Source organism: Corapipo altera, unplaced genomic scaffold, assembly GCF_003945725.1.
Source record: "Corapipo altera isolate COAL_440 unplaced genomic scaffold, ASM394572v1 22, whole genome shotgun sequence".
Classification (NCBI taxonomy): domain Eukaryota; kingdom Metazoa; phylum Chordata; class Aves; order Passeriformes; family Pipridae; genus Corapipo; species Corapipo altera.
This window is the reverse complement of record NW_020884886.1, coordinates 6,301,239-6,324,940: the sequence shown is the minus strand read 5'-3', so window position 1 is coordinate 6,324,940 and position 23,702 is coordinate 6,301,239. Positions and strand designations below refer to the sequence as shown.

The following is a 23,702-nucleotide window of genomic DNA, read 5'->3' as shown; positions in this document are numbered from 1 at the left end:
GGCGCGGCACCGGCGGCCGCGGTCACGCGGGGCGGGCGCAGGCGCGGTGTGGATGCTCGCGCCGCCGCTCGCGCCGCCGCCCGCGGCGCGGCTCCATGGGGAGAACATGGCTCCCTTCCCCGAGGAGGTGGACGTGTTCTCCGCCCCGCACTGGCGCATGAAGCAGCTCGTGGGGCTCTACTGCGACAAGGTAGCGTACGGCAGCAGCCCTCGCCGCGCTGCCCCGGGGCGGGAGGGCGGGCTCGGGGAGTGCGCAGCTGTCAGCGCCCCGGCCCCTTGGGCAACTCGTACCAGGCGCTGTCCGGCCACTCCCGGGGCTGCGGGTGCCGCTTCGCCGCGGTGCCGCGCCGGGCCGGGGCTCCCTTTGCTGCCCTGCCGGGCTGCTCCGAGGGCCGGGTGTCCCACTCTCCAGCGCCGGGCACCGGCTGAGCCGCCCCGCCGTCCTGGCGCTCTCTGAGCAGGCAGACCCGGCGGTGTTTGTCAGTCAGTCCTGCCAGGCAGGACACTGTGCGTGCTGCCCGTTCACGGTCTATGCTTGCTCTTTTATGCATAGAGTTTAACTGGCGAGTGGTTTAGAGGTACCCTAACTGCGTTCTTTTATTTTAAATCTATGCAGTTTTGCTCGTAGACAAAAAATAATTTTTGTTCTGGCGTCAGGGTAGTTAGTAACTAAGACTGGTGTGTCACCTGAAAGGCAAACTTCCCTGCAGCAGCTTTGAGTGCGGTGGGAGGGTTTTGGGCAAATACTTCACAGCCAGCACTCCTACTGAAAGAACTAGTGCCTCCCGTCTGTGGGCTTAAATAGCTGTTTGGAGAACCAGATTGGCTAACACAAGTTTAAAAGAAGGGTGAAGTTACTTGAGAGACAGTATAATAGCTTACTGCTGCCAGCAGGATGGGGGAGTTCATGCTTTCTTCCCGATCTCCACATGCCACCTTGTAGTGGTCTGGGGTTCACCAGGCCCTTTGGTGTGAACCTGTTCCATTTGCTGATCGGGTAAAGAAAACACGAGCTGTTTTTTTGGCTAGGTTAGCTTACTGAACGGGCTGAGCAGAGGGTCTAGGGAGAGGAGAAGGTGAGACCTTCTGTAGTTTCACTTTGCCTTTTATCTGTGGGTGCATTTGCAGTTAACTTCAAGCCGTGGCGGCAGGAAAACTTATGATGTCTTAACAGAGTGGATTTTACTTGAAGGGAAACAAGCACCTGGGGCTCTTCCTCTACCGTGACCCCCAGTAACCGTATCAGCATATTGTTGGCGGTAACCGAACAGGTTTTGTTTAAACCTCCAGATATTGTTGTATTTGGGGTTTGTTCCTGTAGATGTATTTTTTTACTTTTATTGAGCCTTCCACAAAGTTTTGACCAAGTTTACCACAACTGATAAAACTGCCTGGGCAGGAATGATTGTTTTTCCTAAAAATTTTTGATTAAAACTATCCAGTTTGTAATGATCATCATATTTGATTTTTTTCAGTTTTTATACAGGAATTTGCTTCCTCCCTTTTTCCTTTGAAGAAGTGAATGAAAAGCACTTTTTTCTTAAAGCATTCATTCTTGCATCCTTTAACCCTGTTTCTGAACTTGAGGTCTGTGCCTCGCCTGTGACTTTTAGAGTAATGCTAGCTTTGCACTAGAAAAACTTCCAGGAAAACTTTCCTACTTGTGTGATTGAGATGCTGTAATTAGGTAAGACTGTAGTTCTGCTTGCGTGGCATTTATAATCTTTAAAGCCGTGCTCTTTATAACTTTAGTTTGACCTTGAGGATTCTTTAATTTTGTGAATTACATGTTACCTGTGTTCATCGGGTTCCCTGTACACTGTGTAGTTGCTGTCTGTTAGCATCTGTATTTGCTAAATTCCACCAAATGTTAGTGAGGTTGAAATGGGTGCATCCATGCTCTGCTTTTCAGGGCAAGTGTTTTGATGTTACTGATGGATGAAGTTTGTAGGCATTTAAATAATCCTTTGGGACAGAGAGACATGGTTGATTTTGTTCTTCCAGGACTTGATGTGAGACAGAACAGTAAACTGGACATTTAAAATGTTTGGTGTGTTAGGAAAGTTATCCTACTTTGTTAGCTGTTGCTGACAGATATCTCACTGTACCTTTGCTGCATTCTTAAATGGTGGGTTTTACCTGTGTTGTACACAGTGCCCTGGACTTGGATAATAACAGTAACTAAAAGTCTGTTTATTAAGGAAATCCACAATGTTATCAAATCTATCTCCTGTTGTGATGATAAGAAGATTCTTTAAGTGCTTAGAGGATGTTCCCCCTGTAGGCAGTGGAGTGCTACAGCAGACAGTCTTTATAGCTAAAAACCTTGTCCTAATGCCTGACGTCATCTTTGCTACAAATAGAGCAGATTCTGTTTTCCTATCTCTAGTGAACCGTTCTTCGTTTTCAGAACAATCTTGTTCCGATTTGCAGTTGTTGCCTGTCCTCCATCTTGGTTGTGTGTTCTCTGTCCCGAGCAAACTGATTCATTCTACTTCATCACATGGGTCACGCTTTCTGTACCCCAGCGTACTTGTTGCTTTTGTCAGGACTAAGCTGCCATTCTCTAACAGTTCAAGCTATCTGACTGCTGCTATTACGACTGCCTGCCTCTCTGGCTCCCATCAGGACTTGAAGTGACTCACAAAGGCTCTAAGCTGGCAGAAAACATTTTTTTTTTCGAAGCAGGCTAGTTTTTGTGTTGATGTAGTGCTGCCAGCAAGCACTGGTCAGGTCACTACCGAAACCAGCGTGAGACAGAGGGGGGACTGTGGCAGTCAGCAACTAGATTGACTTAAGCTACTGTGAAACCTCAGCTTAATTATGTCTGTGTTTTCCTGAAATCTGTTGTGCAAAACGGGACAACGCTGGTTTTGAGTAGAGCAGATTTGTTATTCTGCAGTCTTTTTTTAACAGCAGCATACTCGCTTTGTGCTTGTCTATAATCCCATGCTTCTCTGAGGACTGATACTCAAATTTCCTTTCATATTTGTCATTATACTCCTATCCTATACAAGTATGCACTCGTCCAAGTCAGCATGTTGATGTCCAGTAGAGGCAGTTTCTGTTGTCGCATTATGATCTTGTGTTTCCCACACTCGAGAATGTGCCACTTGTGTGTTACCAGCTTTCCTGCTTTCCCAACTGAAAGTATCGTATCCGTCATGAGGCAGCACAGGTTTTGACTGATCATATATTGAAAATCCCATTGTGGTTTGGCTGGAAACTGGTAGCTGTGGCTTGAGAGCACTGTTTGCAAGTGCTTGAGCTACCCTGCCATTTCCTGCAGACTGTATTAGTTTTCTGTAAGGCAAAACTATCAAAAATCATGGAGAAATTGTGATCTGTATCATCTTCCTTTTAAGTAGTTTAGTTATCTTATCAAAAGGAAATCAGATTCTTTTTTCTAAACAAATCTGTGCTGGCTGATTGTTACTTCTAATAGCTTCAAGATCAGGACTACTGAAGTAGCAGACTGTGGTCTAGATACAGACGGCGATTAAATTTTGGCTAGGCCTTTCCCAGAGACAAGACACCTGGTCTTGCTGTTAGGGATTTCAAACTTCATGCTTTCTTGTGGAGTTACTGCAGCCAAAGAATGTTTTCAAATCTTTGTGTTATATAATTACCCAGCAAGTTCAGGCTGCATTAGGAAAAATGGTTGCACTCTAAATCCTATAATGCAGGTAGCGATGTTTGATGGCTTGTTCTCACGTCGTTCTCTCTGCCTCTCAAAACTAGGGTGAGACTTCATACTGTGACTGAGAGGAGGTAACAACTGGCTGCTGCTGCTGGAAGGGTTAATTGTTGATGATATCCTTTGTGCTTCGCCAGCCCCTTGATGAGCAGCTAGTTCATCTAGGGAACTGAAGCGAAAGATGATTCAGTAAAACTGGCTCACTAAGAGGTCAGACAAGCTCCAGAACCAGGCTGGCAGTATGGGAGGAGGGAACAGGACTAACCACTGCAGGAGTAAACAGCTGCCTTAATAGTTCAGCTTTATTGTGAAACCTTTGCGTGTTTGATCAAAAGCATCTAAGGTCCTTCTTCTGTTTGCCTGACTTCAGTCTTCTGTGATCTTAATTTTCTACAAAAGATCTCTGCAGTTATTTCTCATGATTCAGTAATTACTTTGGCTAGTTCTTCCAGGAAATTGGATCAATTTTGTCATATTCTGCTGACTTGAATACATTGAACTTATATAAATATTTAGTAGTATTTTTCTTTGCTAACCTACACTTCTGACTCTCTGTTAAAAATTAATTGCCCTAAATATTTTTCCTGATTAATTTTCTTATGAAGACTTGAGCAAAGAAGACGTTAAATTTTGTTATTGTCATCTACCTTTCCTGTTAAATAGTTGACATAAAATATCCCTTCTCTTATAATCTGTTTCCTCTGTCCTCCTAATTTGAAGTCTAAATTCTGTTCTGTTGAATTTACCTGCATTGACAAGTTCTTGGTGGTTTTTGGTTGTGGGGGTTTTTTTTGTTTGTTTGTTTTTGTAGGATTCTTTTCAAAACTTCCATATACCTAAAAAGTTCCTTTTCATAACTTGCCGTTCTCTTTAATATTGGTTGTTTCTCTTCCTTGCAAGCTTTGATGTCCGCTGAAGAGAATGGATTGTTTTCCTGTGTTAAATTTGTGATGTTTTTATATCATCTGTAATATGATGAACTATTTAGGAGTGAAAATACTCCTGAATTAAGTTGAGTTGGCATTATAAAGCATTGGGCAGGGCATTATATGACCACATTATGATCACACTTTTTGTGGCAGCCAGGGGGACTGAAATCTGAAAAACTAGATAAATTCTCAACTTTATGACTATTTCAAAGTGAAATTTTTTCCCCTGATGCCCTTGAGAACAGAAAATGCCTGCTCCGTGAAGATAAGTGTGTCTCTGTTTATAATCAACAAATGTTGGTAAAGCTTTCATTCTCCTTCTGAAATCCCTCTTCAGTATTTGAGTACGGTGCTACTCCTTTTCCACTGTTGCTTCAAATGGGTGTATGTTGATTTAGAAATTCATAGTATTTGGTTATTCCCATAGCATTGAGCACCTTCCTTCACCTATGTTTAGAATGAACAAACAACTGCTTTGGATGATTAGTCCCAGTAAGTCTGTAAACTGTAGGCTATACTATCATTGCAGGCAGAAGATGGAAGGAAGTTCCTTCCTCGATGGAAGGAAATTAAACCTCCTCATTGGCATCCAGAAATAGGTGAACAATTTATTGTCTGTATCTCTGTTTCATCAGAGACTCTACCAGTTATCTTTCCATCTTAGCTTCTGGATGCTGAATAGTTCAGTAAATTTTTGTCATGACTATTGGGAAGTGACAGCTTTGAACTATTTTTTTTATGAAGAAGAGTATTTTGAAGATGAACCTGGAAGTGACAATGCGTTTTAAATATCTGCATTTTAAAATAAATGCGTTTTAACTAAAGTGTCAGAGGAGGTCTGAAATGGGGGACAACAGTGGTAAAACTTGTTTGGAGTTTAAGTGAAGCTCTTCAGACCTACAGGGCGATTTCACTCCTTTTATCAGGACGCTTTTAGTTCTTGTTGCCACCTCAAACCTCACCGTTTCTTCAATGTAACAAAACACCTATTTTGTCTTACCTGTCAGATGCTTCCCTTTTGTATCTTTTTTGCCTTCCTAAGAAAAACCTGAGAGTATTTTCTTATGCCAGACATAGTAGCAGTTTTATTTCCCAGTATTTGCTTATCAGCTGTTTTGCCCTTGAATTGTAGGAAAAAAATTTTCACCTTTTGGATATCGCTCTGATCTTTTGTCCTCTCTCCCAACCTGTTCTGGAGAGCAGTAACAACCCACCTTTGCCCTTCTCTGCTTTAAGCAACAATGGTTTATTGTCTCATATTCTGTGGCACAAAAAAAAAAAAAAGAAAGAAACTGATTTCATCTAAAAATCCAGACACTGTAATTAGTGTGTATCAGTCTTAATACAGGTTTTATGCAGCTATCCTAGAATGTGCTTTAACTGATTAAATAGTGTAAGTTGTAATTCTTGAGAGACTTGGCTTCTTGCTTTTGCACTTAGTGCCAAGATGAATTAAGCTGGAGAGGGGAATTTTTCCAGTGCCCTCCTTTTGACTGTGTTAGGAAATTGCAGTGAGACTGGTGCAGAGGGACAAAGGTATTTTTACTGTGGTTGTAGTTTGTGTGTTTGTGCAGTGGGAGAGTGGGGAGGAGCCTTGAGACTGCTGTTATTTCACTCATGGGACTTCAGGTATGTCCTGACAGAAGGACAGAAGACCAGGTCTTTCTGGGAACCTGTAGCCTTGAGGATATAAGACAGGAAAGAAGTCTTCTACAGCATCTAGAATGATGTGACACAGCTAAATAACAGCATCATTGCAAGTGTTCATCATGCTTTCATTCAAGGCCCTTGTAGTTCATATCCTTACTAGATTTTTCTTTAATTATTTTTTTAAATGTTTTAAAATTCTTTTTTAAAATGCTTTTAAATTATCTCTGCAGACCTGGTAACAGCCTGTGTCCTTCCATCCCTGATAAACCTTTGCTTGTGGAAACCGCATGGTGGAGTAGGCTTAGGTGATTTTACCAGTGCTTCCCGAGTTGTGCTTTTCCTGTGGTCCCCAGGGGGATCTGACACTCGCAGCAATTGCATCATTGAAAATCTTGGTGCAGTCAGTCCCATATTGTTATTTATATCTCTTTGTGAAAAGCTTTTCATGATTCAAAAACAGATCTACAGGCATTCATTAGACAAAATTGACGTGTATGTAGTGCAAGATAGTGATGTGAAAGACACCAATAAAAATGGAAATGAAAAAATGGAAAATAAAAATGGAGATACCTGTAGGGTTTTTCATATCCATTGTACTCTTATGCTTGGCATTTGTCAGCTTGACCTTAGCCTTTCAAAATAGAGAGAGTACAAGATTTTACCTTCTGTGTTACCAGTGCTCTTTGAAAAAACAAAATAATTTTGTCTGCCTGAATCTTTGAGTTAATACAGTGTTTGTTGTTTGGTTTTGGTTTGGGTTTTTTTGGGTTTTTTTTGAGAGGCTATTTCAAGATTTTAGTTATGCTGCAAAACAACTGACAAGATTACACAGAGTACAGGGTTGTGTAGGGAAGACAACAATGGACAGAAGGGCACTTGAAAGTTCTGAATTTCTTGTTGAGTTCTGCCAGATTCTGTCCTACCTGCCTAATTAATTACTATTATTTTGAGTTGACCCACAGCCAAGAAAAGCACCCAGGGTAGAAAACTGTATTTCTCCTCTGAGTTAAGGCTTCACCCATATGAACAGCTGGAGCATGAAGCAGCTAATTTTCTTACTGTTCATCTCATATACCTCTACATAGAGTAAGCCAAGGAGAGGTGACACTGGGACAGTCATCTTCTTTGCTAGGCTGTCTCTGCACCCTAGTTCTTCCTTGGGGGAACCACGTAAACCGAACTTCTTATGGATTCCTAAAAGACATTGCCTATAGTTGGGTGTTACTAGTGCACTGACCAGGTGAAAAAACAAATCTGCAAAAAGGCACAACATTTTACTGGATCAGTACAACCCATGGGTTTGTCTTGCAGCTGCGTGATTGCTAGCACATACTCCAGGAAAGCAGCAGGAATGTACAGCTAGAAGCAGGGGCAGGGCTGCTGCTTCTGTGTTTCCTCCTCCACCCCACACCCTAATTTTCAGCAGATTAAGTATAACATGAAACCACATGCTCTTGGTATTGACACAGGCACACCTTGTTGTGGTCTTTGTTCCTCCATTTTCTTGTACATAAAATTCAGGTAATATCTCTGCAGAGTCCAGGTTTCTGTCCTTTGACATTTAATGCTGTTGCATATGTGAAGTGATAATACCTAAAAATGTAAGAGTGAAAAGTTGTAACTGAACTAGTAATGCTACTTCTTTTTTCCTGGTGCTGTTCTAAAAATAATTTTTTTCATAGAATCATAGAATAGAATCATCAAATATGCTGAATTGGAAGGGACCCATGAGGAACATCGAGTCCAACTCTTGGCCCTACCCAGGACACCACAAGAATTACAACATGTGCCTGACAGCATTGTCCAGAAACTTCTTGAACTCAGACAGATTTGGTGCTGTGACCACTTCCCTGGGGAGCCTGTTCCAGTGCCCAACCACCCTCTGAGTGAAAAACTTTTTCTGATATTTATCCTAATATCTTTTTTCTTTTAACCAAAATGATTTGATGGCTCCAAAATGAAAAAGATTTTACTGTTTTAAATCTACTGAGTTAACTAGTGGTAGAAATCTAGTCTACATTGATCATCAGAAATATTGTGTCTTTTATTTCACATCCAGTGGCTATCAGCTGGTTGTATAAGTCTTAATGTGGTTACACATAGAAAGCAGAATATATAGGAATTTGACCTGTCAAAAATGTTACTTGTGATACATGAAAAAGAACAACAATTGATCAAGAAGATCAGGAAGAAAAAATATTTTTAACTTTTTTTAGATTCCAGACTGAATTTTTAGCATTAGCAATTGTTCAGAATTTGCGGGTGCTGGTGGTGAAAACCTTCATTTGAAATAAAGCTGTTTGTGAATTTGTAGCCACGTTAAACTTTTTGACCTTGAGTAGTTATTCCATTTTAAATTTGTGAAATCTCTGAGGAGAGTGGGAAAATCAATTTTCCCTCTCCTGTTCTTTTTCCTCATAATTTTGTTGTTTTCCAGCTTGTAGTTGGGAATAGAGGGATACTGGGAAAGTTAGAACACACTATAGACTTTGCTTACTGCTGTGCAAGTCTGATAAGAGCAGCTTACTTTTTCTTTAGTCCTGTTTGCTGATTTCTCCTTGTCAGTTCATAATATGCTTGGATATTTTTAAGGAAGGAGCAAACCTTTTTCACTCATTCAATCTATTTTTGGCATAGTTATTAGGAAAAAACCTGTTTCAGTTTACTCACTGTAAGCTAACATTACTGGAAAATTAATTTTCTTCTTCTAAGAAGACATTTTTCCATATTGGTACATGTGTAAAACACTCCCAGAAACCAAGTAAATACTGAGTTTTACTTGGTGATTTAATTAGGAGTCTTGAGCTTCCCTATTTATTCACAGCATCGTGTGTGTAGAAATATCTCTGTCTCCGTTGGACAGAAAGTTTCATTTTTTTAATTAAAGCACTAAACCCACAAAGGAGATGCAGGAGTTGAATGTAGAGTTTCTTTCAGTTGAGTGTTTCGAACATGAAGCACTGTATAAATAAAAATTACTGTTAGTATTGGTATCTTGTTCTTGAAGCACAAAAATTTAGTATCTTAGAGTATGGAAAGATGTGTGTTTACTACAACTCTGTACATTCATCTTGAGCATGTTAATGGCTTTGTTGTAGTCCAGTGAGTTGGACACTCACCTAAAACTGGCATGTGATTGTCTGAGCTACAAAGAGTTTTCAAGCATAGCTATGCTTTAGTTGCATCATTTATTTTATTTTAATAAGGATTTAATAAAAAAGTTAATACTGAATTTAAAAGCGCCTGGCTACTTCTAGGCTATACTTGCATTGGCCAAAGGTCTCTGAAGTGTTTAAAACAGACTTTACAATACAAAGGGCTGAATGTTGTTTGGCCTGTTGCTCGTGCTGTTAGGATTATGAATAATTCCTAAATTTCAGGAGTCACCAGAACTGTTGCTCTTGTCATACTGCTCCTCAATTAGAGTTTGCATTCCAAACATAAAACAAGTTGTGCTGTAATGTTCAGCTGTTTAAATATAATGTCTTCAAAAGCCCAGAAAACTCCCAGGTATCTAACACCTGTGGCTCTGATCATTGGTTCAGTGTGGTGTATTTTAAGGCTGTTCAGGGCTCACATGCACTGTGCTTTATATTTTTGATGAGTCAACAAATACCCATAGTAGAGTGCATTTCCACCCCCTTGCCATTCTCTGTCCGAGTTTGGGGGCTGATGGTTTTCCTCTCGCACTGCTAAACTCCTGCACTAGTTTTCCTTGTGTAGAGCTGGTGAAAAGTGGATCTCGGAATGGAGCAGCTGCTGTCTGTTAATAGTCTTGGTCCCCCATCACAAGACTTCATCAGCCTGGTAATGAAATTACAGGTCTGACCGAGTGACTTTGTTGCTAGGCTACCTGTCCTCTGAAAAGCCAGTTCTCAGCTTTGGCTGGCCTTTTTAATACAATGATTTCTGATTCAAGTATAGTCATTAAACTTCAATATCTTCTCCATAGTTCCTCATCAATTGGACATCTGCTGGAAGCCTCAGCAGCAGAGGTGAATATACAAGTGTTTCATGTTACAGTGACTTCTATAACAATACATTTGTAACAGATGTTCTTAAATTGCATACACAAAGGGATTCTTAATTTATTTCAGATTTGGGGATGATAAGGTAGGTTCAGCAGAAAACTTTGAGTCTTAAAAAGACTTTGAGTCAGGAAGATGAGAAGGTATTTTTTTACCAGGACCAGTTTTATGAATTTATTTTTTTTTAAAACCAACCACAAAATACAGTAGATTTGTGTAACCTTCCTGTTATCCACTACAGTCTTGTTTACATTTTAAGTCAATCAAAATGCCAAGCATTTGGGAGCAAATGGGATTCTTGGGGGGAAAAGGGTCTTTGGGGTGCTGTGGATCCTTATGGGTAGAATGAACTATTTTGACATAGTCGTTGATCAAAAGAAACACTACATGAGAAAACACACTCACTTCTTTATTAAGGTCTGATTCACGAATGGTGGGAGGTGAGGAGGCTGTCCTGGAGAGTTGCTTCTGTGCCCATCTCCTGTACTTGCTCAGGCTTCTGCTTTTCAGCATGGAAAGTCGAGCCTTCAGCTTTGTGTGGTACCACTGCTCTGTGTATTGCATTCTCTGAGCTTAGTGTAGGATAGAAATGTCTTTGGAGCCAAGATCTTTTCCTGTTAGCGATATGTGCGTAACAACATGTGCCTCAAATCCTAACACAGCGTGTTACAAACATCAATTTTTTTCCGACCCGCCAGTAGTTGGCCTATTGGGGAAAAAAAACCCAACAAAAAACCCTCTTAATTGTGCATTATTTTCTTTCTCTTCTGAAGCTAAGTAAATTTGTTTTCCATAATGAGTCATTTTGCTCATATGTACAGCATGTAATGTACAGTATGTACAGCTGACTTGGAGTTGCATAAGAGCTTGGCAGGTGTCCAGTGTGTTTCAGTTGCATTGCTGGTGGTTGCCAGGAAGTGGCAATGCAATGTCACAATGAATAAGTACGTTTGGGGTTTTTAAAATGAAAAAAAGTTTTACATATCTCAGTTTGTAGTTTTTTTTGATGTAAGTACTGTGTACGAACATGTATCTCTCAGATACCCATTTCTTGTTAAACCTTGAGATTCCAGAACCTTTGTAAACTAAGGCACTGCTGACTATTCCAGTGGCTTGTTTTGTGAATTAAATTAAAAACTTTTTACTTTTAGAATGCTTTCTCTTGTATACTGCTGTGGGCTATGATTCTTGAAACTGGACATGGATTAAAACGTAAGAATTTTTCTAAAGTCACCAGAGGAAAATGCAGTTTGAAAACGTGTTGTTGCCAATGGTGACTGTACACATGTAAAAATGGCACTACTGTATTACCTAGAACTTTGTACTGTCTTGATTTGTTGGTTTTTGGTCCATGGGAAACCTTCAACAGCTAGTGTAGTTTGTACTCAATGTTCCTTGTAGATAATGCATCCCTAAAGGTAGGCACAGGGATTTGTTAATGGCTTCTTGGTACGGACTTAAAATGCAGATCTGGGAGAGGGGCTCAGACTTTCAGTAACCTGCTGGGCTGAGGAAATTGCACTGATTTCTGCCCGGAAATCTTTCTACATTTGTTTACCTCAGTGTTTCACAAGATTGGCTTATGTTGCTTAAATACAACTTTGATTTTACTGTCTTCTGTTTATGTAAAAAACTGAAGGTGTGCAGCTTTTATAAGTAATGAAAGCAGCAAATCACTGGAGCTAATAACTGTTCTAAGGATTTAACTTGAGTTTGACATGATTTTTTAATGAGCTTTTCTTTCTTCCAGCTTTCCAAGACCAACTTCTCCAACAACAATGATTTTCGGGCTCTGCTGCAGTCTCTTTATGCCACATTCAAGGAGTTTAAAATGCATGAGCAGATTGAAAATGAGTGTATCATTGGTTTGCTTCAGCAGCGTAGCCGGACAGTGTACAATGTGCACTCGGACAACAAACTCTCAGAGATGCTTAGCCTCTTTGAGAAAGGGTTAAAGAATGTGAAGGTAAGTAGACTAGGAGAAGGATTTGTGCCCTAAGGGACTCATGCTGTGATTACATATTAGTTTGCCTCAATTCTTAATATTCTCAACAACTAAACTAAGGAGGAAGAAGAAACATTTATAGTTTCTTGATACTTCCCAGAAACACAAACTCTTTTGCTATTCATCACAATTACTAAATCTCTAGTAAAAACTCTTTTCAGAGATGTATTTTGTGACAGACAGCCATCACTGCATAATTGGAGGTGTTTTGGAGAGACAGTGTGGAAATTCAAATATAAAGACTGCTCTGCTAACTGGTCAAAAAAATTTCTGGCTATAGAAATAATGTTTTTTATTAGTTTGTTAGGAAACCCCAAGTATCTTTTTTTTTTTGTGGTACATAGTGTTGTATTATTGTCACAAATGGAGATGATTCCCAGACTTACAAAAAAACCAGCATTGTTTGTTCTGTGAGTCATATACTCCTTCCAGTAATTTCTAGCTCAGTAATGCTGTTAATGTGCCAGTCCTCTAAAAACTCTAAATATTGTTTCTCCAGCTGGCTTTTGTGACAGTGACTGAAAGTTAAGCTCTTCTCCAGTAGAATCCTACTTTAATTCTACCATGTCTTTCCCCTGGGATACCCAGCTCAGCAGCCCCTTCCTGTACTGTAGTGTAGTCTCCAGTAGTAATTTAAGATCCCATGTTACATTTCTAGTATGTGTGCTCTGAATTTTCAGTAAGATAAATACTAAATATGCAGTTGATTGATTTCATTTTCCCATCTAAGATTTATCTTGTTTCCATTAATGAATCAGAAAATGAAGGAAAGGGAAAGAGAAGGGATATTTGACACTTGGCTTTGTGTTACACCTTCTCTAATAGGATGCGAGTTACTTGACTTCTTAAGTGTGCAAAATCAGATTTCTTATATGTGAACTATTCAACTATTTTTAGGGTGTGATTAGTTCAATTTAAACTGATGACTTAAGCTTTTCTCTGTAATAGTCAGGGTTTCTTGATGTTGTAGAAGTTTGAAAAGAAAAACATACAGCATTTACTGTAAGAGTTACAAGGAACTTCAATATGTTGCAATTACTGGGGAGACTTCAGAGCCAGCTTCTTATTACTGGCACAGAGAACAAGCTAACAAACTGATAGATGAGGTTGGTCTAACTTAAGTGTTTAAAAATCAGTTACTTTATTTAAGAGTTCTTTCAATTTCCAAGGCAAGTATCTATACATGTCTGACTATAAATTCCAATTATAATATGGAGGGTAGAATTTTAGAATAACTAATGTAAAATGCATTCAGTTAAAAGATGAAGTGGAACTTCACTCTAAAATGTATCCCAGAATAATTCTTATGCAAACCATGCAAATACTTAATTTAGACAGTTACTACTTTGAACTTTGTGTGAGACTGTGAGATTGGCATATTTCAGTCTTTACTGTGAAGTAAAAATGGGATTAGACAAATGAATCCATATATGCTAACAAAATAAATTGGAACCAGGCAGGAAGGGAATACTTTGCTCTGCCTGTTAAGGGGCCAGTACAGACTGTCAGCTTCGTAAGCGAACACATTCTTAACATGAAATAGAGCAAACATGCTGCATGCACGGGGAAGACATAATGGACTTTCCTTGGAAACTCCTTTATTTGACAGTTCAGTCCTTAAATGGATGAGATTGGACAATCATTAAATCTTTGCTTTCTTCTCAGAATGAATATGAACAGCTAAACTATGCGAAACAGCTGAAGGAGAGGTTGGAAGCCTTTACCAGGGATTTCCTTCCTCATATGAAAGAGGAAGAGGAGGTAGGTAAAAATTTTCCTCAGATTTGATGATCTTCTTTGGGGTTTGGAATGACTGAATAGAGACAAAAGGCTTAGAGGTTCTTTTTTTTCAATTCTCTGTTTTTGTTGCTATGCTAATTTGCATTTAGGACTATGGTGTCATTGTAAGTTCCCTGACTGGAAAGTGACACATTCTGAAACCATGAATGTGTTGAAAGTTTATGATGAAATCCTGATTGTTTAAAAAACTGATAACAGAAGTCCACTGGGGCTGGGATTTGTTTGCAGCAAGTAGTTATTTAAAGGGATGTGTAGCAAAACTTGATTGAGAAAAGAGAGGTCCTGTAAAGCAGTGCTTCATGACTCAAATTGGCACTCCCAAACAGCCTCTGACCTATATTTGAAACACAGACTAGTACTGCCAGTCTGATGATTTATGGGTATCCAAAAACTGGGAAACATCTTCTTCCAAAGTCTGTCCAAGGGAAGTCTTTTCTCATGTTTTTCTTTCTTGCTGCTTTGCCTTCCGAGTGAGTACTCGATAAGTTCCATAGGTTGAGCAGCTTTAATCACTTCCCTTTTCTGGTGGGGAAAACAGGTGAACAGCTTGTCTGATACTGTACAGTTATCTGCTGGCAAGCAAAGGGTTGGAATTCAGAACTTCCGTGGTCCTGTCCTTAGCTTCACTTAATGTATGACATGTTTTACTTTGAGAGAATTGAAACTGGACGTTTTGTGTTGCTAGGTCTGTGTAATGTTATGTCTGTCAGCACCAGATTTTTTTTCCCTTTTTCCTTTGCTTTAGGTTTTTCAGCCAATGTTGATGGAATACTTTACTTATGAAGAACTAAAAGATATTAAGAAGAAAGTAATTGCACAGCACTGCTCACAGAAAGAGGCTGCAGAATTCAGAGGGTTTAGTAAGTGGAATCAAGCAGAAGAGCTTCAGAAGGTCTTCAAGTATTCTGTGGATGAGAAGGCAGATCAAGGTGAAGCATCTAATTAAAGTAATTTTCAAACTGCAGTTTTTATCTAAAAAACCACACCCATGACATAGCTAAAGTTATGTACGGGTAGATAGAATAGTTCTTATATGGGCATTTCTTCACACCAGTTTGAAACTTCAGGAACTTTACTGTTTGATACAGGCTTCTTGGCAGGTTGTTATGTAGATAGTACTTCACTGTTTATCTGTTTTCTGCCTTCTTATGCTCCCTTCCCTCCCATGCTAATATTTGATACAATAAACAGACAGAAATTATAATTAGCTTCTAATTTTACGCTTCCATTGAAATTATATTTTCTATTTGCAGACCCTGCATTTCATTCCTGGAGTTCAGGATAGCTTTGTAAGCTTTTCTGTTGATGGTTTAATAACGCAGAATTGTTAGCCAAGTAACAATATTTCAAATTAGAAACAACTCACCTTCCCAACTCCATTACCTAACTTCCCTGGGCCTCTCAGGAATCGTTAAGAAACTGGGAATGAATCTGTGAAACGTGTGAATAGGTCAGATGAAATGTGTGTTCTGAAAGTGGATATTTATTTTGCATTCATCTCTAACTACCTTTTCTGATGAAACTTAGAGTAAATGGATAACTACCAAAGTACACTTCAGGTTTGTTTTATGACTGCTGAATCAGTCTAAGTTGTCGGTATTTACAGTTTTCACTCTTAACAAAGAAGAGTTAATGCCCCAAAGAAGGGGAATTAGTGTACCAAAAGTGTAATACTGAGATGTGAGACTGGTAAGTAGAGCAAGCTGTCATGAACTGTGTGTGGTGTTGATAAGATGTGCTGTTCTCTTTAGAAAAAATGTGAAAAATTACTCTGTAATGAGATTTTTTTGATGAAACTTGACTTCTGTGAACTACTCAACTGGTCATTTTCTGCCCTCCAGGTGAAGCCTTCAGAAAAGATCATGGTCCATTCTGTGAAATACTGTTGAGTCTTAACAGATGAATGTGACAGAAGTAGCCTTATGGCATGACTTGCTGTTAAGTCTAGCTGGAATAGTGGTTTTGGGACAGTAGTGATTCTGCAAAGGTTGTGTTTTAGAGGAGAGTATGTCTCTTGCATTCATTTTTTTAAAAAGGGAAGAAAATAACACAGCTTACATTCCTGTACAGGTTTAAACTGCATTTTTATGCAAAATTCTCTGTAATTTACCTGCAGCAACACACTAAGTGTACAAATAAATATCGATTCACCAAGTGAAACTGTATTTAATTTCCAAAGTAGCAATAGCTTTTTCACGGGGTAAAGTTTACATTATGCTCTCTTTTGAAGCTTCTTTGCAAAAAGAAATTTGATGCTTGTCTCTCTGTAAAGTCTTAGGTACTCTAAAAGTAAAACGGTTAATTTTTGAAACTTGCTATTTCTAAGGACTCCTGAAAACTCTTTTAGAAATATTTTTTCTCAAGGAAATTGTCCTGAAACAAAACGTTAAAAATCTCTTAAAATGACAAAAAAACTCAGTAACCAAAGCTGTGAATTTGTTACTTTACACAGTTTGCAGCTCTCTTTGTACTATGGTGATGAGGGAACTATTGGAAATGGTTCCTCCTGCTGTTACTAGATTGAAGTAATAGTTACGGTGGTCAGAAATAAAATATGAGACAGCTGCAAAAGGTTGAGCATGGACTTCTGGCTGTGTCCTAGTGGAGAGGTTGAGTGCTTTCAGTGGGAGTGGTCCCAGCTGGTAGGTTCCATGTGCTGGTACTGTTTCCTGGGAATGTGGCAAACCAGGTACATGTATCATCTGTGACCGAAGGCTTTTTTTTTTTAAAAGCATTTAACTTATAGTAGGTACTGCTTTTATCTTCCTGTAGTTGAGTAGCTGCAATTTACTTTTGTCCGGGGCTTTTTCGAACCTTTGGGAGGTCTGGGTTGGAATAAATGAGCTGGTTGATAAAGTGGCAAACAGAAAATTGAGCTATTGTTGCTGTTCAATGTGTTATTACAGTGAAAGCTCTTTAAAGCTAAACTGATACTTACCTTTTACTGAACAATTGATAAAATTTTTTAGACACTCTTTTTTTGATTGTCATAGTCAAAATGTGAGTTCCACTACTGTTATTTAAAGCTATGAGGCTGTGCATCACTTAACACACACTTTCTATATTTCAGAAACTGAAGTAACAGGGCACACCACAAATATTACTAATCTCCCTCCTGAAGTAATGGTGACCATTTTCAGTTACCTTAACCCCCAAGAGTTATGTCAGTGTAGTCAAGTAAGCACTGAATGGTCACAGTTGGCTAAAACTGGATCTCTCTGGAAACATCTTTACCCTGTTCGCTGGGCCAGAGGTAAGTTAAATTTAATTCTTTTGAAAGCACATCAATTATCAGCATTTTGCAGTCTATAAAGGAGTATTTTAGAATAGGCTGTCACATACAACGGGCCTGACAGCTGAGCATGCTGGGTGTACCTTTCTGACAAGGATGGTGTCCTGAAACTTGATTAAATGTTAAAAATCCCTAAAACATACTTCCATCTTGTACAATTTAGAAACTAGAAATTGTCATAGTTGTAACTCATGAGTAGATTTTGTATACAGACTGTTGCCTAGTTTTGTTGAGGTTTGTTTGCTTTATGAATGCTAGCAAGTGTATTCACTAATACAACATCTGAATTATTTAAGAATCTAAGGAGTTTTGAGTTATAAATACTGCTGTTACACCTATATCAGTAAAATGATTTCATTAGGTTACTAGGTAGAAATAGAATACATAACTGTAGAATGGAAGTTTAAAATAAATGGATTTCTGATGTTTCCTCACAATCTAGTCTTACTTTTTACATTCAGACTTAAAACTGTATGAATGTTATTTTTAGTATGTATTCTTTAGATATATTACTTCAATAAATTCTACTCCAGGAAGGACGGAGTGTTTTTTTTATAACTTTTGTTCCTCAGATTCTCCTATTAATTAAAATTTCATATTGAGAAGTAATGACCTTTGGAAAAGTACCCTTTCAAATAGACAGAATACTCTGTATTGCATTGAGGCCAGTTATGAGTCATCAGAGTGTATTTGTAGCTTTATGTCCATATTTATGTCAGTATTAAAGAATCACTGGAGTATGGCACTGCAGGCTTCACAATTGCTGCCATATCTGTATTTCAGTAAAAAGGAGACAATCTGTGCTGTTTAGTAAGTATTTTGTTTGCCTTTAAGATTTAAAGAGAGGAAGTTTTTTAGATACATAAAGGCTAAAAACTTCCTTCTGGCCAAACCTTTATGACTTCTAAAATCTGTACAAGGCAGAGAGGAATTAAATAACTTTTTGGTCTTAATTAATTTTTTTGTTTGGGTAAATCTTACTGAAGACAATACTTTGGTTCCTGACTTTCAAAAGTAGAGGGGTTTCTGAGTTCAAATTCTTCAATTTTCATTTAAAACCTAGTTGGCTTGATAATTCAGTGCAGCACAAAAAAAAAAATAATTGGCAGCTGCTTAAAGTGAGTGCTTCTAGACCTGGTTTTGGCACAACAGGAAGCTGGTCTCATGACGTACTGTCTGTCCTACTACAGTTGTTTGTGCAGGAGTGCTCTAAATTGTGTGGAAGCTTCTCAAAAGAGATTTACTACCAGAGGGAGGGAAAAACCATAAAATTCTAGTTTTAGGTAGGCTTAGTTGAATTTTTAACTTTTTCCACCTCCTAATACAGAGAGGGCTTCTGAGGCTTTTTATGTAATATAAAGATGGGTTTAACATGACAAACCTTACCAAAACCTTTCCCTTTGCAGTTGGTTAATGATCAGTTAGGATTTCATTGTCATTGTGTTGCTCATATAAGAAATTTTGTTCTTTTAGACACTGCTCAAGAGGAGTTGCTCTTCTTGCTTTAGGAAGAGTGGGGTCCTCTGCTATGAGATAGTAGAATAGGTGTTTTTGTTTTTAAGCATGTCTGTATTGAGGGACGCAGCAAACATGCTTATCCTGGGCCCAACACTGCAATATACCCAAACTAGAAGTAAATTAATGCCTGTGCAGCAACTCTTGGGGAGAAGGGGTACCCTACCAGCTAAAACAGTGGAGCTGTTGCTGATCTTCACATTCATCCAGATGTTCTAAAAAATTATTGTGTAATGATTGGAGTCATATGTATGTTATAAAACGTACATTAAGGAGCTGTTGTAAGTAGGGTGCTTACAGAATTTGGGTTTCATGATCTCGGAGTTGTCATGTGCAGTGACTAAAACCAGGCTAATAAAATACATTCTGGTTGACTGCATAATATGAGATTCCAGAGGAAAATGAAGATAAGTTCAACCAAGTGTTATACTACAAGCTGATGGGTTAGTTTATATGCCAGAAAGAACTTCAGCACCTAGACAATCCAAATATTCCATGATTATTTCTGTTATTTTTGTGATCATATTGATCTCTGCTAAGCAAAAAAGGACAGCAGGCATGTCTCAGAATAGCATAATAGGCTGTGAGTTCTGTGATGGTACTGAAGCTGTTCCAGGAATATTGAAGCTTTAAGATATAGATCAGACAAAGAATTATGTCAATGCAGCCTTAGTTGAGATGAATGCAAAATTCATTTATGTCTTCAAGTTAGATCACAGTATACTGAGAAGTTACCATTGCTGTTTTCTGCTGTGATGAGAAATTTTGATTAACTTCTTTTTTCTTCTTTTTTTGGGGTATGGGGGTGAGTAGGTGACTGGTATAGTGGTCCTGCAGCAGATATTGAGACAGAACCTGATGAGGAATGGGTGAAAAATAGAAAAGATGAAAGTCGTGCTTTCCAGGAATGGGATGAAGATGCTGATATAGATGAATCTGGTAGGTAAAATGGATTTTGGTGAATTGGTTTTTTCCCCGAAGGTGACGTAGCTTTAAGAAATAAATGAGCTGAGTGGGAAAAAAAAGGGGAATGGGTGTTGGTGGGAGAGAAGAAGGTAGCTATTTTTAATGCGTGGAATTAATTTGTCTAGGAAAGAGCAAACTTGAGAGTAAGTAAAACAAGAGTTATGGGGATGTGTCTGGAGTTAAGGAAGTAAAAGCTAGGCTTAATCTCCTCAGGAGGTTTGGATGAATCATCTTGCATCCTAATGCATTCTAGGTTTAATTTAAAATTGGTCTTAAGCTGTTATATCACAGGATATGAAATGCCCTATGAATATAGTATTTCTGTAAAAGAAATCTGCCTGAGTCAGCCCTGAGCAATACGTAATCCGTAGTAAATACTTCTTGAAGTCCTTTGATGGTAATTTTCTTTTAAGACTCGTAATGGTCTTACTTGCTGTTGGAGTTAAACTCTTAAGGACTGTTAGAAAGATAAACATCTACTTTTTAAAGATGAGGCTTAAGTAGTCCATTGAGCTAGAATTCAGAAAAGGTTTGATATAAGATACTTTCTGAAACTTGTGCCTTTTTAAGCTTTCTTTAGTTTTCCAATAACTTGTTGGGTATAAGTTGGCAAGGTGAATTCCAAATGACTCCAAGTGTATTTAAATCTTTCCCTTTGGGTTTATTTTGCAGAAGAGGCAGCTGAAGATTCGCTTGCCATTAATATAGCACAAATGGAAAAACGTTTACTTCATGGCTTAATTCATCATGTCCTCCCGCAAGTAGGCTCCTCAGTGAAGACGTTGGTATTGGCCTACAGTTCTGCAGTGTCCAGCAAAATGGTGTGTAATTTGAAACTGGCATTTAATAATTGACTGTGCAGCCCCTAATTAATAACTGATGTGCTTGAGTTCAAAACGCTTGAGCAGTGAACATGGGTTGCAATTCAAAAGACTGTTAATTTACATGTTGTCTCTTGACGCCGTGTGCAGCCTTACTGGCTTGTGTCTTTACTGATTGTTTTCCTTTCCTTTTTCAGGTTAGACAGATCTTGGAGCTTTGCCCCAACTTGGAATATTTGGATCTCACTCAAACTGATATTTCAGACTCTGTATTTGAAAGGTTAGATAATTGTTGTTTCCTTTAAAAAAAATGAATTGAGGGGTGGGAGAAACATCCAAACATATCTTAGTCTGTTGCCAATACGGAAAGAAACAGAAATCACATTCAGAAATCCCACATAACTAAGAACTAAACCAGAGTAACAAATCAATGAAACATCAAGTGAAACTTGTAACTTTGTCGTGGCCATTTAAAATGCTCTGTCTTCACTATTGGATGTTTTGTACCAGTCAGTGTGTAGCTATCCATAACAATAATTGTGTATTGTTCTAATATTAACAACAATTAACTTGAAATTGTCTGTAGATTTTTACGGAGTCTCTCAATTAAGGTTTTCTCTTGGTCTGATATAGCTGGTAGGGTTTGGAATACTGCTGTTTGAGACACTGATCAAATGGTAGGCAAAGGTTTAAGGCTTAGGTGTGGTGACTTCAGATTCCTGAGTTTTACTGAAGCTTGCGGAAATATCACTGATGTCAGGATGGTGCACGGATGTAGAACCTGCACCAATGGGTCTTACTGTGATATTGAGACTCTGGGTGTTTTGGTATTCTGCATTTACATCATGTAGTGCTCTCAAGCTTTATATGTGAACAACACAGAAAATTTTGCCAGCGTGGATGCTGGTAGCAACACTCTCTACAGGTTGTACAAGAAGTTTCAGTTGAAATAATAGCTTTATAGAATTTCTGGGGCTCAGAAATCAGTCTCTGTGAACCTTTGTCAATATCTAGTGAAATTTGCCTTACTTGCCACTCCTCATACATCTGTACTTCCAACACTCCAATTTGTAACTCAGAAAATGAGTTTGTCTTGCTGTAAATATAAGTAATGGCTTATGGAAGGTAAACGATAGGTAACATTAGCTACAGATAGGTAAAGATCAGTTAAATCAGCTATATATTTTTCTAGCTAATGTAACAATAATAATGTAGATAAAATTTCTATTTCACTTGGAAAAGATAAGGCTGAAGGAGTGAGGTTTTGTTAACAGGAAAACGTCTGATCTCTATTTACTTATGGAATAATTAGTTTTGTACACAGAATGTGTTTCAGGAATCCATCTAGTCTTCCTGAAAGAAATGGGAAATGACAGGAGGATATATGATCTAAGTATTCTGATCATTCAATATGTATAAAGAGCCAAGCTTGAGAAACTCAAAATACTAGAAATTACAACTGCTATGTAATATTCTCTCAATGACCCCGTCCGGTTCCATCTCCTCTGGTCCATTTTCCCTCTCTCAGGCTCGACTGTCGTGACTTGCTGATGTCGCCTGGGCCGGTTCAGGGGTTGGACTTGATGATCTCAGAGGTCTTTTCCAACCCAGTTGTTTCTATGATTCTATGATTCAGTTCAAAGTATTATCTCAGATGTATTTTTTGGGGGATGGCTGTGAGTGAAATTTGCTAGTTCAGTATTTTCAGCCCTCTGAGAACTTAGCTGTGTCTAGTCACTTGGATGTCTCCTGATAGCTTCTGCTGGATATAATGCAGTTGGAAATTGTTATGCATGTATTCAGTGCTTGCAGTCTGATCTGTTATTAAAATTTTTTTCAATGGCATATTTGGACTTCTTTTAAGTCTCAGTATATGGAGAAATACAGGTTGTTACTGATTTATGATTGATTTCATATTTCTTTAGACATAATTTTTCTAGGCATATATACAGCACTTGGAGTATCAAATCTAACCATTCTGGGGTAGTTCCTTTAAATATTCTGTGAATTAATATAAGTATTTTACTTGTGAAATGTACTCTTGTATATTTAGCCTTAACAGCTGTTTCTGAACAAAACCTAAAGAAACCCCAACCACCAACAAACCAAACACTTCTTTTCCTGATTTCAGTTGGTCTTCAGTTGGCTATTGTCAAAATCTACGCCATCTTGATCTGTCTGGATGTGAAAAAATTACAGATGTGGCTATAGAGAGGATTTCCAGAGCACTGGGTATCATATCAACTCATTATACCAGAGGTATTCTGAAAAGCTGCAGAAACAGGAATGCTAAGTCTTCGTGGAAAAACAAAGAGATTACTCTGCAGACCAACCCGAAGTATAATTGTTTGCATGAAATCAGCGATGAAAACCTCATTGAGGGAGGAGGCAGTGAGCAGCATTGGACTAGACCTGACGGCTCAGAAAACTTCAATTCTGCTTATGTGTGGATGCTGGATGCAGATGATTTAGCTGACATTGAAGATGCTGCAGAGTGGAGACACAGAAATGTTGAAGGATTTTGTCTTATGGAACCAACATCCCATATTAATTGTTCTGCATCATGCTACAGTAGAGACATTTATGGGTTAAGGACTAGAGGGTGGCAGCAGCACTGTGCTTCTACTGACTTGATTTACTGCGGTCACTCGTTTTGTTGTGCTGGGACAGCACTAAGAACTATTCGAGCACTTCCAGAGTCCTCTGCACTGTGTAAAAAACCAATAAGGACTAAACAGTCAGAGAAAAAAGACTCTGCATACTCTGGGAGTGAAAAAACAGATGAAGAGACTGCACGAGTTCTTCAGTTTCTCAGTCTGTCAGGATGTTACCAGATCACAGACCGTGCTCTCAGGTGAGGAGACATTTTAAAGCTATTTTGCTGCATTATGTCTTTTTCTGATTTTATTTGTTGGGTCATTATGGGGTGAATCTGCCTGATTTCAGTAGAAACATTTTTATTGAAGAAACTCTGGCAAGTTTTAAGTGGTCTTTGCTTC

The 23,702-nt window shown here is 38.7% G+C and overlaps 1 protein-coding gene across 1 annotated transcript in view; it reads left to right on the top strand.

Moving 5' to 3' along the window:
- Nucleotides 1–48: 48 nt before the first annotated feature.
- The window catches only part of FBXL5 (F-box and leucine rich repeat protein 5), a 35,404-nt gene continuing 11,750 nt past the window's right edge, over nt 49–23,702 (top strand). Inside the window, exons 1-9 of the mRNA XM_027642947.1 lie at nt 49–190; nt 12,055–12,270; nt 13,975–14,070; nt 14,855–15,038; nt 17,180–17,362; nt 19,730–19,855; nt 20,555–20,703; nt 20,901–20,983; nt 22,835–23,557. Of these exons, the coding sequence (XP_027498748.1) occupies nt 53–190; nt 12,055–12,270; nt 13,975–14,070; nt 14,855–15,038; nt 17,180–17,362; nt 19,730–19,855; nt 20,555–20,703; nt 20,901–20,983; nt 22,835–23,557 (1,898 nt within the window). The 5' untranslated portion in view covers nt 49–52. The remainder of the gene's footprint in view (nt 191–12,054; nt 12,271–13,974; nt 14,071–14,854; nt 15,039–17,179; nt 17,363–19,729; nt 19,856–20,554; nt 20,704–20,900; nt 20,984–22,834; nt 23,558–23,702) is intronic.